Source organism: Quercus lobata, chromosome 3 (genome assembly GCF_001633185.2).
Source record: "Quercus lobata isolate SW786 chromosome 3, ValleyOak3.0 Primary Assembly, whole genome shotgun sequence".
Taxonomy (NCBI): domain Eukaryota; kingdom Viridiplantae; phylum Streptophyta; class Magnoliopsida; order Fagales; family Fagaceae; genus Quercus; species Quercus lobata.
In genome coordinates this window covers 56,603,146-56,620,432 of record NC_044906.1, presented here as the reverse complement: position 1 = coordinate 56,620,432, position 17,287 = coordinate 56,603,146, and the positions used below count along the sequence as shown (strand labels likewise).

The 17,287-nt window shown below is 35.5% G+C and overlaps 1 protein-coding gene across 2 annotated transcripts; it reads right to left on the bottom strand.

Moving 5' to 3' along the window:
* Positions 1 to 594: 594 nt before the first annotated feature.
* Positions 595 to 7,573, bottom strand: LOC115982396 (paramyosin). 2 transcript variants are annotated; one of them, XM_031104982.1, is made up of 6 exons: positions 7,477 to 7,573; positions 5,882 to 7,343; positions 5,709 to 5,785; positions 5,423 to 5,534; positions 4,751 to 4,867; positions 595 to 1,103 (listed from the first exon to the last, which is right to left on the bottom strand). In XM_031104982.1, the coding sequence occupies exons 2-6, from the start codon at positions 7,256 to 7,258 to the stop codon at positions 750 to 752; spliced, it is 2,037 nt and encodes a 678-aa protein (XP_030960842.1). In that variant the 5' UTR covers positions 7,259 to 7,343; positions 7,477 to 7,573; the 3' UTR covers positions 595 to 749. The 2 variants fall into 2 exon arrangements, with proteins under 2 accessions (XP_030960842.1, XP_030960841.1); XM_031104981.1 differs by lacking the exon at positions 7,477 to 7,573 and having other exon boundaries at positions 5,882 to 7,470.
* Positions 7,574 to 17,287: the final 9,714 nt, after the last annotated feature.

Genomic DNA, 17,287 nt, shown 5'->3' with positions numbered 1-17,287 from the left:
TCCCTTGTCTGTTATCATTAAATGGGTAATAATACTAAGTACCTTGATTTATGATAGCTTCTAAAACTTGCTAACCTTACGCCTCTTGAATTGAACTCTTCCATTAGCAGGACAGAAAACCCTCTCAAAATTCAATGAAACATTCACTGTGTTTGAATGAAACATTCACTTTGTTCTCCTATAATGTGTCTGAATGAAGCATTTTGAGGCCGAATTTAGGGGGAGCTGTAATTTGAAAGGGGGAATTCGGCAATTCATTTGTTTGGTATTATAAAATAGGCTACTCAAAATTTTGTGGGTGAGATTTGTAGCCAAAATTTGCACGTCACAAATTCTAACTTCAAATCCTATCTCATTCGGTGTAATCTTTGTCATCTGTTACTAGGAATGTAGTTGAAAGGGCATTTGAATTGTTCAAAAAGTGATGGTATATATTGCGCACACCTTTTTCAACATCAAAATACAAATTAGGGTTACCAATGCATGTTTTATATACTGTATAATTTTATTCGAGTCCAACTTGTTGTCCCTATTTTTTACAAGATCATGATTTAGAGTTTTTGGCTTCTGGTATTAAGTTGGTCAACAAGCTGGTGGAAGCTGCTTCCTTGCAAAAATTATCAATCAACAGTCAGCACCAAATTACAACAAACAGGACAATCTTAAAGAATGAAGTTGCTATAAGCTACAATTTCTTTACTATTTTAGTTTGAAATATCACAACTACACAGAAGGGGGAAAAAGTATAATCATAGAAGAGGTTCAGAAAGCTCCATTTCATTTGAAACCTGTTGTTCTGTCTCTGGTCGCCGGATACCTACATAGTCAAGTCCAAGCCACTGCCATGGCCAGCATACATATCTAGGCCTGTTTTGGCCCCTCCTTGAGTCTTCCCGGTTTTCAAATTCTTCAAGCTGGTGGGTAAGCTCCTCTAATCTATCCCTCAGCCTAGATGCCCTCAAATCTGCCAACTTCAATGATTTCTCAGCTGCATCTCTTGCTGCCATGGCAGCAGTGGCTGTTTCTTCTTTGAATGTGAGCTTCTTCTCTGACTCCAACATGGACTGCTTAGCCTCTTCAAGCTCCTGCTTAAGTGCTGACAACTGCACCATCCATAATTCAACCAAAGCCATTACCACTTAGAGCATAAGATTTAATCCAACTGTAAGAGAAATATTCATAACATTTTGTTTCTTTTCATTTTCTCTTTTTTTTTGTGGGGGTGGGGGGGGGTATATAAGGGCATGATAAAGTACCTATACGATGATACATATGGCAGGTGATGAACCTTACAGTAATTAAGGGGTATTTTGCATCTGAGATTTTTTTATTTTTTATTTTTATGCCATATAAAAAAGGGGGGGGGGGGGCGGTGGGGGGTGTGTGGTGGAAGATGGAATATCGCCAATGAGCTCAACTGGCACTTCCTTTTCCCATAATAATGGGATGAAGGATAAGGTCATGGGTTTAAGACCCACTACATGCATGTGTAACTTACCAATAAAAAATAAATAAAATTGAGATAAATCATGTAAGAAAAAAGATGGAATGTAGTAAACAAGTTGAAATTTATATACTTTGCTTTAAAATATAGAGCAACTGCAACTACAAAATAAGCATATTATTCATGAGCTCAATTTTATAATGACAAATGATGAGGCTGCCTCAGATGTATGTATTAGTATGTAACAATGAATGATAGTACATCTGAATTTCCAGCTTAATGTCTATGCTTACATATTACAAAACCCCCAAGGTCTTTAGAAATAATTCTCTCGTCCCTCAACATATATTGCTTTTCTAGATCTCAGTTTATTCTTTGACTTTCTCCAAATTATTCAATAAACGAGAGAGAGAGAGAGAGAAACAACAAACAAAAATTTCATTGCTTGTTCAAGAAATAATTCTAGCAACCATTTGAAGCCATTATCCCCCTCAAAGTTGCTTCAAGAAACCTCATTCTGTAACCGTTTGAATATATGTTTTTTTTTTTTTTTATTAAGTAACAGTTTGAATATTTGATTAACAGATTCAATAAATAGCATAAGAATATGTGTACGAAGAAGAATGGCCAAACTACAACTTTGGTCCCTACATATTTGCCACAGTTTCAATTTCATCCCCAAACATTTAATTGTGTCAATTTTGTCCTCCAATTTTCATGGTCCCTCAACTATTAACTGTGCCAATTTAGGGTGTGTTTGCATTCGCGTTTGCTGCATTGCGTTTTACTTTCTACGTTTACGCGTTTTCTCTCTCACGAGCGGCTACTGTTCATGTACTGTACATGATTATTTGACCAGTTTTACGTGAACAGTGCATTCATGCACTGTTCATGGACCCACAAATTTCATTTTTTATCAATTTTTTCATTAAAAATGGGTCCCACGATACTATTCACACATTTAAAAATTATTTTGTTACAGTGTTTTCAGTTTTCAGTTTTCAGTTTCAGTAAAATAAGTTCTATCCAAACACACACTTAGTCCCTCAATATTTAAAATCAAGTCAATTCCAGAACAGGATGCTCTCCTTGATAAATTGAATTGGAGATATCACTCGGAACAGGATGCTCCTTGGTCCCAAGTGTTGAGGAGGAAGTACCGCACTCACCAGAGGCTCAACTCCAGATATAACAAGCTACCTTGCTTGCCAGTGTGGAAAGGCATTAAGAAGGGAATGAACACTTTCCAGTGAGGAGTTAGATGCACTCTTGGGAGAGATAGCAATCTTAGTTTTTGGCATGACAAATGGTCTATTCTTGAACCATTGAGGAATTCTGTCCAAAGTCCCCTCCTTTTGGAAGAGATAAATCTGAAGGTGAAAGAAGATGTTAAAGTGGGCGGTTAGGACTAGTCTAAGGTGTCGTTGGACTTACCTATTAATGTCAAAATGAATATTCAAGCTGCCACTAGCAACGATAGACTGGTCTGGTCTGACAATCCGCATGGAAATTTTGATTTAAAAAGGGCATACAAATTGGCAACCGAGAATGATAGTGTTTCTTTTGAGGGAGAGTGGAGAATAAAAATTATCCCCTGAATACAATTCTTCATTTGGAAGTGTCTCCATAACAGAATAAGGGTTAATTCCTGTCTTGTTGCAAGAGGTGTGACCACTGATACTTTATGTCCTCTCCTTTATGTCTGAAAGGGGCCAAGACAATCATTCATGCTCCCTGAGATTGTGAAGTAGTAAAGCCAATATGGATTAAGTTGGGCATTGCTGGGAATGATAATAATTTATTCTCTCGCGACGTCTCGAATTGGTAAGCTAAAAATGCCAAATCCAACTGTTACCTTGGTTCAAACCAAACCCCCCCCCCCCCCCTGTGGAAGTTCATTTTTCTCTTTGCCATTTGGGTCATCTGGCAAAAAAAAAATTTGTTGTTTTCCAGAACAAACCTTTTCCTTGTTACCTTAAGTCTGAAATTTCTCGAAAAGCTTTGGATTTTGTCCACTATGCTCACGATGCTAGAGAAGCAGTCTGCTATGTTTTGAAGCCAATTAAATGGGAACCGGTTGGCCCTTCTACTTGACTAAGTAGTATTCCACTCGTGCAGTGGGTGTATGGGCTAGCCCATGGTGTGGTCAGCCATGATTTACTCAACGTCTTCTTCAGTAAGTTCATCTACAACATCTGGTGGTGCCCTCGTGGGCACGTTCCTCTCTTTGGGTCAGTCTGGTCATAAAAGTCAACTAACTCACATGGAATACAGGGTGAGTTTATTTTTCTAGAAAATTTGCCTTGCTATGAATCTTTCAAGTCACGAAGTTAGGGGCATCGCGTTCGGGTAACCGAACGTGGCGACAGCCGAGTTAGTTCCTCATCTGTAAGCCTGGATTGCCACTCATGGTTTTACTATGATTGGGGATTCTGGCCACTATCGGTTGTCCATTTGGATGATATGATAGTGACTACCACACCTGTTGTTGAAGGCTTGACAAACCTTCTACAAGCAGGACTTGGCATCTACCAAGTGCCCTCCTAGGCCCCTCCATGAGAAACTAAGTAGGGGGTGGATGAAGCTAAATACTGATGGATCCTCCTTGGAGAATCTGGGAACAGCTGGGAGTGGAGGAGTTTTTCGAGATGAAAATAGTAACTGGGTGCTTGGGTATTCTAGACACATCAGAATCACATCTAGTTTTATAGCTGAGTTATGGGCCGTGCGGGATGATTTATCTCTATGCATTAATCGAAACTCTCTAGCTGTTGATATTGAGCTGGATGCAAAAGCTATTATTGACGTGTTAACCCCAATCAAACTAATTCTGTTATTTCTACCATTATGGATGATTGCAAGCAGTTGGCTTCCCAAATTCCCCAGGTTCGTTTTTGTCACTTCTTCAAGGAAGCAAACAGGTGTGCTGATGGATTTTAGCTAGAATGGGAATGCAGCAATCTTTAGATTTTATTTTGTATGAGAGTCCTCTTATGGACTTAGGGAGTTTTGCAGACTTTGATCATTCTGGTTTGTATCATAACAAGTGTTGTCCTGAGATAATTGTTAACCTTTAGTTTTCTTTAATGAAGTTTCCTTTCTACCAAAAAGAATAAAATTGACTTGATTTTGGAAGTTGAGGGACAAAATCAAAAAAATTATATATAAAGGGATGGAATTGTAATTACACTCATTGTTGGAGGACTGACTATAGTTTGACCAACAAGAAATTAGTACTAGAAATGACAAACTACATATCAATGTTAACACAAAAAGAAATTTTTCTGGCCAAATAAGCAAGAATACCTGCACCACAAACTCTTGTTCAACAGCTCTGCCTGCAGCAGCTTCTTGCTCTGCTGCTACTTTCCATCTTGTAATTTCTTCTTCAGCAGCAGCAATGTCCATCATGAGCCCTTCAATCTACAATATATAAAAACCAAGTTGATATCAAATACCCCCAAATATAAAAGGCACATGCAAGTTCTAAGTTTCAACCAGCACAGAATTAAAGAGTGGTGCAAATTAGTTTGAAATTTTCATATTTCAGCTGTTATATGCCTAATTTTTTTGAATTATTATTGGATCAATAATGGTAGAGATATGTTTTATTTATTCAAATAAATTATTTCGGATTATGATTAGCTGGATTGGTTTGGATTATGATTAGATTTATCGATAGATTTTAGGAAGTTATTATTTATCTTTATCGATTTGGAAGTCTACTTTGAGTTCAGATGTTGAAAATGAATAAAGGGCAATCATAAATTTCTGAATAAATTGTTAGCTAGTCTAACATGGAAGTCTGGACTCCCTCAAAGTAATCCATTTATGAAATTAGGAGGTCTTGTTTCCCTAGAACTAGAAGCAACCAACATAGAAATTGGGTCCATATCATCACCAGATATCAAATGCTGCCAAATTGAATGGAGAGTAACAGTACATTAGTGAGCTGTAAACAAAACATAAATAACTTACACTTTCATTTGCCACTCTCTCCTTTTCCTCGAGCTCCTCTATTTGACGTATTCTATGGTTGAGCTCCTTGGCTTGAGCCTCTACATGCTCTTTAAGTAAACTCGACTCTGCCCTTCATACAGTGAAGCAGTATGAAAAACAGAATGATACCAGGTCAGGAAAAAAGCAAGTGCTTATAATTCTGACTATCATTGAAGGGACCCTTAGACCCAGCTTTACAATAGGAGAACATGCAAATTTTACAGTCTATGTGCAGCTATATAATATTGAGAATGCTAGTAAGTACCTTAGTTCACCCACAGAATGCTGCAGCTCAATGATCTCAAGCTGAGATGCCTTGACAATCTTCTCCAATGCACCAGCCTGTGTAAAGCAAATAAATATCTAAGCAAGGGAAAAATAGGGTTTGAAAAACATACCAAAACCTTAAACACAAACTAGCACTTAGAAAAACTTTACCAAAGTGTATATTTCATCCTCCTCTGTCCCCATCGCATCCACATTGTCATTATGAGACTTTCCATCCCCGAGAAGCTTGCTGAATTTGAAATCTATCCCGGCCTCTCTCAAACCATTTTCTGCAACTTGAAACAACTCATTCGTTTTGGAAGATGGGTCCAATGTCACCCTATTAGACAGAGCACTCCTAAGTAAGGATCCAATATGCTCTTTTTCCTTAACCAATCGACCCACCGTTTCATCTAAACTCTTGATTTCACGACCCTTTTCCTCTACAAAATCCCTCGTCTTTTCAACAACAATTTTGGTTAATTCATATATGGATTCCATCCCAGCTAAAGCAGCACGTATGTTCTCCTCCGTGTCCGTTTCTTGTGGGACAAACAATGAGTCCGAGAACTGGTCCAAATTGTTAACATCAACCATCTTAATCACATCATATATACGCTCATGAATTCTCGACACAAGACTCAACTGATCAATCAGTAAAGGCCTCTGCGATTCCATCTTCGATTCTAAGCTCCTCAACTTATCATCATACTCATTAACTAACTCCCTCAACTCCAAACCTTCATTCTCCATCTTACTCAATTTCTCCTTCATCTCTCCTTCAATCTCAGATAACTTCTTTTCCAAATCCTCAACAGCACAAGTTTTATTCGCAACTTCCTCCCTTAACCCGCTTATCGTGGCTTCGAGCTGAGAAACCTCAATGGCAATCTCATAATTCCTATGCTCCATCTCCTCCCTCGTTTCATTCCTCGACTTCGTCGTGGCGTCAATCTGCTTAACGAGCTCTTCCACAATCTCATTCGTCCGCTTGATCACTCCATACGCCACCGCCGGCAACCCCGAGTACTTCTGCGACCGCGGCAACCCGGCGGCCGCGAAATTCTTGAAGCTACTGACTTTCCCGGATATCTTCTCAATCCCAGTCGCGAGCATATGGTTAGAATTCCCAATCTCCGATCTCAAACCGTCTCTCTCCTTCACCAACTCGTCGATTTGCTTCGAAACATCGTCCCTCGCCTTGTTCGCCTCCGCCAACTCCGCCGTAACCTTCTCGTTCAACCTAGCCGCCTCCTCCTTCTCGCGCAGAGCGTCGTCCCTCTGCCTCCCCCACTCGTCGCGCTTCTTGATCGCCTCGTGAGCCAAAGCCTTCAGCCTGTTGAACGAAACCTGCAACTCCGATTTGGTACTCTCCGCCGCCTCGCGCGCTTGCCTCTCCCGATCGAGCTCGGCGAGAAGCTCCCGAAACCTCTCCACCGATACATCCTCCGCGCTCGGACTCTTTATCGAAATCGGCACCGGCTCGTCTCCCTCCTCCACGTCGCTGAGCACCGCATCGGCTTCTTCGTCTCCTCCGCCACTCGCCATTTCATAAATACACAAAAAATAAAATAATAATAATAATAATAATCACTCTTGCCGATCGATCACGCAAACCTCCATTTACCAAGCCCTAAAATTTAGAGAGAAGAGAATGAAATAATTTCAATGAGAGAGAGATTGCTTAAAATAAAAAAGGCGAGATTGGATAAGGTGAAACGTTGTTAATTTTTTAAGAGAGATTGAGACATAAGAGAAGATCGTACCTGAGAAAGATGAAGAAGAAAAAGAAGACCGAGACAGTGCCTATCAGAATACAACTACATCTACCAACCAGTCTCGGTCTGCGATTTTATTTTATTTTTTTCTTTTTTTAAATAAAATTTTATATATATATATATATATATATAAATTAGAATTGAAAATGATTGGGGTTGGGTTTGGGTAAATCGCAGATGTCTAAAATAAGGAGTCCTTGAGAATGTGCCACGTCTGATCTGGTGGTGAAGGCTTTGGTTTTTTCGCAAATCCTTGTGATAGTTGTATGTCGGGGTCGGGGAGAGTTGGAGGAAGGAAGCTTCACTTTGTGAAGATCAAAGACGGGGTCCACGTTTTACGTTGAGACAACGCCCAAGGGGGCCCAAGCCAACTCCTAGGTAAATTCTAATAATATTCTCCAACATCTTTACAAATATTAACCAAATTCAAGATATTTCTAAAGTGATCAATTTGATTCTTAAAAAATTTTAATCCCTTACATTTATTTTTCTCAAATGTGTCTCCTCTTTCTCTAACTCTCTTGTTCCTCCTATCACATATATTTGGTGCGATAGTCACTCTACAAGTATGAGTGCTTATGGAAGGTAAAGATTAAGGTTCAAGTCTACAAGAGGAAGTTTCACACACACACTTATATACTTAGATTAGATTAAAGAAAATTTCTATTTTATATAAAAAAAACTCTCTCGTTCCTCTCTTTCTCCCTTAGACCTCTCGTCTCTCTCTACGCCTTTGTTTTTCTCTCAAACCTCTTTTCTCTCTCTCTCTCTCTCTCTCCAACCTGATCCATTCTCCTCTCTCTGACTTACCCTTTTCATTGTCTTTTTCTTCTCTCAAGCAACAATAGTGGTCGTGGTTGTGGATAGTCATTTGTGATGGTTATGAGTTGTCGATGATGAGTCCTGGTTTTGTTGTGGGTTTTTAGTGGTGGTGGCGGGTTTTAATGTGCGGTGGGTTTGTAGTGGGTTTTTGAGGTTTCTTATTTGGGTTTTGTGGCTGGTAGTTGTTTTCGGTTGTGGTGGTGGGTTGCGATCTAGGATGGTTTTGTAGTGGAGGTGGTTGTGGGTTTTGATATGGTGATGGGTTTACTATGGATTTTTTGAATTTGAGTTTTATTGATGTGGGTTTGGCTAGGTTTTGTGGTCGATGATGGTGTTGGATTCCAATGTGGGTGGATTTTGCAGTGGGGATGGTTTTGGGTTCTGATGTGGTAGTGGGTTTGCTATGGGTTTATTGGATTTGGGTTTTGTTGCTATGGATTTGACTGGGTTTTGATATGGGTAAAATTAGGTTGCGACTGTTGTTGTGGCTAATCTTAATGGTTGTGACTAGTCTAAGGTTAGATAGAGATGAGTGAAGAAAGGAGTAATAGAGAGAGACAGAGAGAAGAGGGAGAAACTAACGAAATGTTAACAGTTTTTAGAGACTAAATAGTCTTTAGGACCAAATTGGTTAATTTTGGAATGTCTTGGACTTGGTTGACATTAACCTAAACCTTAGGGTATGATAGTACAATTTACCATATTTTTAAATATTTATTCTAAAAAGATAGATATATATATATATATATATTGTAAGAGCAGGCTTTAGTTCCTAAGCCCAAAAGATGAATGGATTAAGGCTCAAGGAGCCCAATACAATGAATTTGTAGAGAATGGGCTTAAAAGCTAGGCTTCAATGGATCCAACAACACGCACAGTGAATCGAAGATAGTAAAAAAGTAAAGAAAAACAAGCTCTGTGCAAAGAAACCCTTTCTCGGCAAAATCTGAAGAGAGTGGTTCTCATGTATATTTCTTTTAAATTGGGGTGCAATTTCAGTTCTTGTTGTTATAGTTTTTTTTCTACAGATTTTCCGATCCCCTCTGCCTAGAGGGCCTCTTACATTATATAGCTCCATTTAGATGATCTTGACCCTCCATTTGTTAATCGTCCAGACCACTACTTGAGTGTTTAACCCATCAGACATCTTCTCAAACCCCTTGTGAGTTACAACAGGCAAGACAGCATTATTCAAGAGTCTTCTCCACATAAATGCAATCATGAGGTTTGGTGGGATGCATTAAATGTGATAGTAGCCACCATCCCTTCAGTCATGTCAGAGCCAACCCCTTCCCCGAAACTCTTTCTCTACAATATGACCTCCTCTGGTAACGTGCCACTAATGTGGTCTTATTGTCTGAGGGAGTGACCTTCTCGACACGATAATGGCCCCCTCAGTCATAGGTACGACACATGGCGCAATTATCTTATTTAAATTCCTGTACCCCCCCCCCCCCCACACACACACACACACACATACACACATAATTAAAACTTTTAGGCTAAAATGTAAAATTCACTTTTTATATTTCACTAGAATTTTATTTTAGTCCAACTTTGCATTCATTTATTTCAGTAATTTAAATTTCAAGTTTATTTAATTAAGGCATCTCCATCAATTAAATGTTGAGGTTACTTGTCCAAATTTTCAATCATTTTCTTCAAGTTTTTTACATTAAAAAATCTAATTAATGATTGAAAATTTAAAAAAAAAAATTAATTAATTTCAATGGAAGTTGATGGAGAAACTTAATTGAATAAATTTTAAACTTAGATGATTGAAATGAAAGGAAGTAAAGATGGATGACTAAAGATTTTTTTTTGGTTTTTTTTTTTTTTTTTTGGGGGGGGGGGGGTGTGTGGGAGAATTTGCATACAATAATTCAATTTATTCAATGAAGTTTAAAACAGATGATTTAGCATATAACTTGTGGTACTCTTCTAAGAAATTTTTTTTAAGACATTGTTTTCTACATTAGAGGTGTTTTATGCAGATAAAATTCTTTAATAAACAATGTAAGGACTCAATTTGTAACGACCCCAAATTGGTATATTGGGTTCGAACGTTAAAGGCCCAAACAATAAATTTGTAGAGAGTGGACTAAAAGACTAGGCCTTGATCATCGGACAGCAGTTAGTCATAGTGTTCATGGTGACTACATAGAGGTGAACTTAGCATATCTAAGAAGACTTTCTCCTCGGCACGGCCTAAGTGGCTCCGGTCCTTGGACCTCGTCTGAGAAGCTTAATGTTCTTATTATTCTTTTTACGTTAGGATTCAATGGCCCTTGGAGACGATCTGCCTTATGCCCTCCTCCTTTTCTGGCTGCTTCCTCCTCTTTTTATACTAGCTTTTCCCCTTTCTCAAACGTCCACGTGTAGGTTCGGCTTTTTAGGGCTGATACTTGTTTGTCAGCCCATACCCAAAGTGGTTGGGGGTGGTTGTAAAAGCTGTAGAGTATAGCCCTATCAGACACATAGTACTTAATTGCAGTATTAGCAGTCTTTCCCTTGAACTGCTCCTACACTGTACTCGCCCTTTCTTCTGGGAGCGCTCTGGGGGCTGCCTTTGATGGCGTGCCATTCTTTCCTTCTAAGTTTTGGGATGCCGAGGACAAGATCGTCCTCGGCTACACCTCTAGGCCATTTGGACTTTCGTTGCACGTCCTCGCAAATTCTCTGGCCCCACAAGCAAGATTTTATTAATCAACAAAAATTTAAGGTCAAACAAAGAGGTTTCCTTAATTAAAGGGATATTCCATTTTTATTTCTATCCAAAGTTCTTACTTGCTCTTATTTATATATTTATAAAATAAATAAAAAAATTTATTAATCTACCAAAATTTAAATTCAAACGAAGAGGTTGCTTTCAAGGGGTATTACATTTTTATTCTATCCAAAGGTTGTCACTTGCTCTTATTTATATATTTATGTGTGGCACTTCTTCATTTTTTACAATGTATTTCATGTTAAATTCTTTTTCCTTCAAAATTTTGAAATAGATGGATGGATTGTAGATCTGAGGACTCGTGTGGATTTTATTTTCTATTCATCACCATTTTGTTTTGAATTGTACGAAATTGTTGGTAGGTGATTAAAAGATTAACAACCCATCAACTTCTATAAAAAGTAATTGTACTCCTGCTTATTCTTCTTGTTTTTAGTTTTTATTGCAACTACCAAGCTAACATTTTTCTTCTCAAAAAAAAAAGTTTCACAACAAAAAAAGAATTTTGTACATTGAAAAAGAAATTACCTACATAATTTAGCATAGAATCAATCATATATTATTTTCAAGAATAAAAAATATATATGTTGAATTTCATTTTGATAAATGATTGATGTACAATATATTGAAACATAATGATTGATGTAAAATATATTGAAACATATTTGTACCCTTCTTTTGTTTATATATACTTTTAAAGACTGAATGCTTACTAGAGTCTATACCACTGGCTTTAGGAGTATATAAAGTCATGAACTTTTTTTAATAATCATTCTATCTAATTAACTTAAATAATATAATTTCAAACTATAATTCAGTTACGTGGTATGATTTTTTAAGGGGCAAAAAGTATTAGGCATGTTTACTATATGCAGGGAAAAAAATAGTTAATCACAAGTAATTTGTGAATAAAACCTAAACTTATTCAACAATAAATTAATCAAATTTAAATATAAAATCTATCTTGTTGAAGAGGTTTTTGTTTTTAATCAACTTGATGATGAGGTTAAGTTCAACTTATGTTCAAAAAAAATTATATAAAACAATTCTAAATCCTTTTTTTTAATTGGGCCTGCTCGTTTACAGCAATAGTTCATAATAAACTAAATCGTTTGCATTTCCAGTATGAATATGGGCTTCTACATAGGTACAGTTTCTAGGAGCATGGTCCAGTCCAAATAAGCCCAGTAATGGCTGTTAGAGCTTGGTTTGGGTTAGCTTAGCTTTCGGAGCATGACTATATGAGACAGAGATGCTGAGCCTGGTTTCGAAAGCATTGAGGTTTCTTCTCTGGGGACTACAGGACAAGACACAAGTCCTGGTCTTGGTTTTCCTATGGAAAATTGTCTTATCGTATGGACTTTGTTTAATACACCGGTCGCTTACAAATATAACTTGTCGTTAGAGTGAAGGAGCTAGTGAAGGTGTCAAAATCAATTACCATGTGGGACGAAATAAGAAACATCAGCCCAAAAAAGAATAATTCTGTCTTCGTATGTGTTCATCTCCACTAATTGAACTAATGACATTATCTTCTTCTTCTTTTTTTCTTTTTCTTTTTTAATTTTTTTAATTTATAAGAATGAAAAAAAGATATTTATTATAAGATAAAGTTTAGTTACAAAATTAGTTATAACATAAGATTATAACTTTACTCAATATCATTAATATTACTATATATTTCAAAAATCTAATCGTTAAATTACTTATTTTTTATGTTCTTAATACACATGTCAAATTTTGTGTCAATTAGATATTATTTACTATATGATCTTTAAGATTATATTTTATATATAATTTTAAACTATAAAAACTTGCAATTTAAACAAATTATTGATCTTTCATTTTCTAGAAATTTTGCAAACATGGAGGATATGAGAATAAAATGTAATCAAATGGTAGATTTGTCAAAATTCACCTTCAATCAAAAGATATTGAGCTATAACTAATTTTATAACTAAACTTTATCATTTATTATATACTAATAGAAAAATTACTTCTTATGCAATAGGGGTATAATAGTAGATACATACAATTTCCATTTCAATGTATATTTATTTTCTATCTTACCACATTTCGATTCTTTATACCAAACACACATGGTGAAAAATAGATAACTTTCCTATCCTTCCTACAGTTTTTATGCTCCAACTTTTCCAATAATTTTATCCAAACGAAGACTTATAGCATTGACTACAAAGACACTTTGCCCCAATTTCTTGTCTCTTTTCTGTGAGTACATTCATAGCAGCTTCTTAGCATTGGACTTTCTTACAAATGAATGTTAAAAATGCATTTGTTTAACTGTGATTTGAGTTAGGAAGTCCACAATCAGTTCAGTGATTTGAGTTAGGAAGTATTTAAGCCCCCATCCTTAGTTTATCCAATCACATTTAAACCCCCTTGTCTTAGACTTCCAGAAATCACATTATTTCCTTTAATGGGGTCGATTTGAGATGGCAAGCAAATGAGGTTTTGGACCCATGACCCAAGTTCAAAAGAGATGGGACTACTCAATTTGATCTTTTAAATTAGAGAGGAGTTACGTTCACAACATTTTCACAACAAATCATAGATGGTTAATTGTTATTGGTTCTAATTTGAATTTACCACTGAAATTACTTTTCTACTCCATCAATAACAATTCGTAATAACCTGTAACATAGGATTTGTTGTAAAAATGGTGTAGACATAACATTTTTTTTTCTTTAAATTAAGGAGGCTAGCAGTATATATTAAGGATCACTCAAAGGTTCTTTAATCACTCGGAAAAAAAAATCAATCAATCGATAATAATGACAACAAAATATCATCGTAAAACAAATGGAGAGAGAGGGCACTACTTGTGCTACCACACACACAAACATGCTTTAAGTTTGCAACTTCTTATAATAAGAGGTTGTGGCGTAAGTCAGAAGTATAAATGTGGTTGATGAGGTAGATGAAGTTCAATTAATACTTGGTTTGGGACAGGGCATTAAAGTAGATAAGAGGTATGTCTAGTATCCATCTTTAGGTAATGATCAAAGCTCTTGGTAGCTAGATATTTGAAAAATTAGCAACCTTAAAAAGTGGGCTTTTTTAACATTGCAACATTAGTTTGCTACCAAATTTGGATTATCAAATTAGCTAAATCAGCTTTGTCAAGCCTTTATAGAGGAATCGATCCCCTAAGAGCCTGCTAAATTTGACAAACTTCATCAATTATCGTTAAATACGGTTAGGGAGCTTTTCATGACTTAAGGTGATTAGGCCAAAATGGGATATAAAACAAATTATTCAAGTGTTATTTTTGTGTTCATGGCTTATAAATGGGCTTGCTAATTTGCACATAAGTTATGCAAACATTTTTAGCCTACTTGGCAAAATCCACTTCTTGGGCCCATGGGTGAGTTCAATAGGCCACACTTTTTTCCTTCCATATCACACTTCTTCAAATTTCCCATAAAATATTACACGGGCTTGGGATATGGCAAAATTAAGAAAATAAAAGGAAATAGTGTATAGACACCCCATTTTGCATCCTTTTTCGACTTAAGCCCCTGTTCCTCGACAAGCATTATTTCATTTTGTGCGGGTAGTGCAAAATGCCAACATTGTTTTGTGCGTGAGCCATTGTGGTGGAAAAAACATGCATATTTTGGCTTGGAGCTGCGGGGAGTGGCTTCGTTGTATTCACCAAGGAGCACTTGGGAAAGAAGCAGGTGAAGTTATATCATAGTTGCAGGGTGGTGCCTAGTCCAACAGAATTGGAAACTACTGGGGATGAGACTTTGGGAGCCCAATAGTAAAGGATATTTGCCAAGCAAGATGAATATGAGCCCAATTTTTCTAAACATACAAAACACTCTGAAAACCCTTAGCTTTGGGTGTGTAGGCTTTGATTCCTACATGCGCAAGTTATTGAGCCCGTGCAAGTAGGCTAAGGTTGATGGAGGTTCATAAGGACATTTTTATCTCAAAAAACTGTGGTTAGATCAATACCACATTGCCTCGAATTGGCCTTGCACCCCATTTTTATACCCATGGAATCACTAGAAAAGTGATTCAAATGTTAGTTTTTAGCTTAAGTAACATATTTATATAATCAATCCCATCTCATTATTATTATTTTAAATTAGAAATAGAAATCCTACTCTATGCTTTTGCCCATGTTTTTCAAACCTGAACCATTCAAAAAACCGGTAAAAGGAAATGTTCAAGATTTTTAAGGTTGGACCAAGGTTCAATTGAAATCGAACCGCGATAACGTCATAATTACTTTAATAATTAATTAAAGCCTAAATATAGATATTAAATTTATAAAACTAGCAAAATTGACTAATATATCTATATATGTGAGGGAAATTTAATGATTTTCAAGTATATATTTAATAATTAAATAAGAAAGTTACTAAAATAAAATAATAACCATGAAAATATTAAAATTTATGATTAATTTTTGAAGTAAAGTTGAATATCTTTGAAAGATTTTAATTATGATTTTTTTTTTATAATCCTTGTAAGAGATTGATAATTTAATTAAGTAGAATAGAATTGTGTTAAGTTGTTTTTATTTAAATAAAAAAAAAATTGCGTTAAGTTTACTTCAAGCTTTTTTTTTTTTTTTTTTTTTTTTTTTTTGGAGCATCAACTTGTAAGCGTAGCTGAGTGGTTAGGCTCTAACTTCAACTCTAACCTTGCCTAGGTTCTAAACCTATGGGTCTGATAACTTCTTGTAAAGTGATTATTACGTTGACGACTTTTTTTTTTTTTTTTTTTTTTTTTTGCCTTTTCTTACCTCCAAAATTTTTAAGTCTATTTTTGAAATCCTTTAATTTTTGGTAGCTTATTTGTTAAAGGTAAGAAAAAAAAAATAGCTTATTTATTAAAAAAAAATCTAAATTTGGAGGTTTTTATTTTATTTTTTTATAAATAAAATTGAGATTAAAAAAAAAGTAAACAGGTATGTTTGCTATTGTCAGAGTCTGACATATGTACACATGACTGAAGTAAAAGAACAAATGTCTTTTCAAATTATTTGAACATATTATACACGTGCCATTCTCCTACTGACAATCTTATAAACACAATCTACCATCACTTTAGACCAGAATTCAGAGAGAGTATGAAACTTCGCAACATATACCAAACTTATTTTGATTATGACGCAGAATTTTTTTTTATTACACACAAACATACAACAACATGCCAATTTTAAAATTGTTAGCGGCAGTTAGAGTCGTAGAGTAATATCTATACGTGATTAAAGTAAAAGAAAAAATGTCTTTTCAAATTATTTGAACATATTATACACATGCTATTCTCCTACCGACAATCTTATAACCACAATCTACCATTACTTTAGACCAAAATTCAGACGAAGTATGAAACATTGAAACATATACCAAACTTATTTTTGATTATGATGCATAATTTTTTTATATAACACACAAACATACAACAACACGCTAATTCCAAAACTACTAGCGGTAATTAGAGTCATGGAGCATTATGACGCAGAATTGGTATTATTGAATTTAGGCCAAATTGACTTCATGAATTATGAAGATATCAGATTTCTCTACCAGTATTTTAAATTAAAAAAAAAAAAAAAAAAAGTTTTCTCTACCAAGAAAGCTTTTAAAAATGACGCTTTCACACACACTAGCACTTTGTACTACGCTCTAAAAAAGTGAAAATCATGCATTCACAATTTCACTTGCACTCTAATGATGCGTTCACATTAACCAAATCTTGGCCTTTAAAGATTTATCTCTGTACCAACCAGGACAAACATTTTTTTTTTAAATTAAAAAAAAGAAAAAAAAAGAAAAAAGAAAAAAAAAAGAAGGCAAACACAACAACAGACACAGAAGTTGTTGCAGAAAATATTAGTTAAAAAAAGAAAAGTAGAACTCATTTTTATCAGCCTGAGAGCCTTTTTGTTTTAATCTTAAGAGCATTGAAAAAAAATGCATTTATATCACTAAAAGCTCATTTTATTTATTTTATATAATCACATTAATTATCAACACACTTTACATCTCTTTTTTTTTTTTTTTTTTTTTTTTTTTTTTTTTTTTAATTTTACAATTCATTTTATAAAAATAACACTATAGAGAAGAGAAGGAGAGAAAGAATAAGATAAAAAATAAATAAATAAACTTTTATGAGTTGAGTGGCAAGTTGCAAAATATTTTGCAAAATGCCTACTCCGATGTAGGCTTGTTTTTGTGCTTTTTGGTGAACAATATAATAATCTGTTTT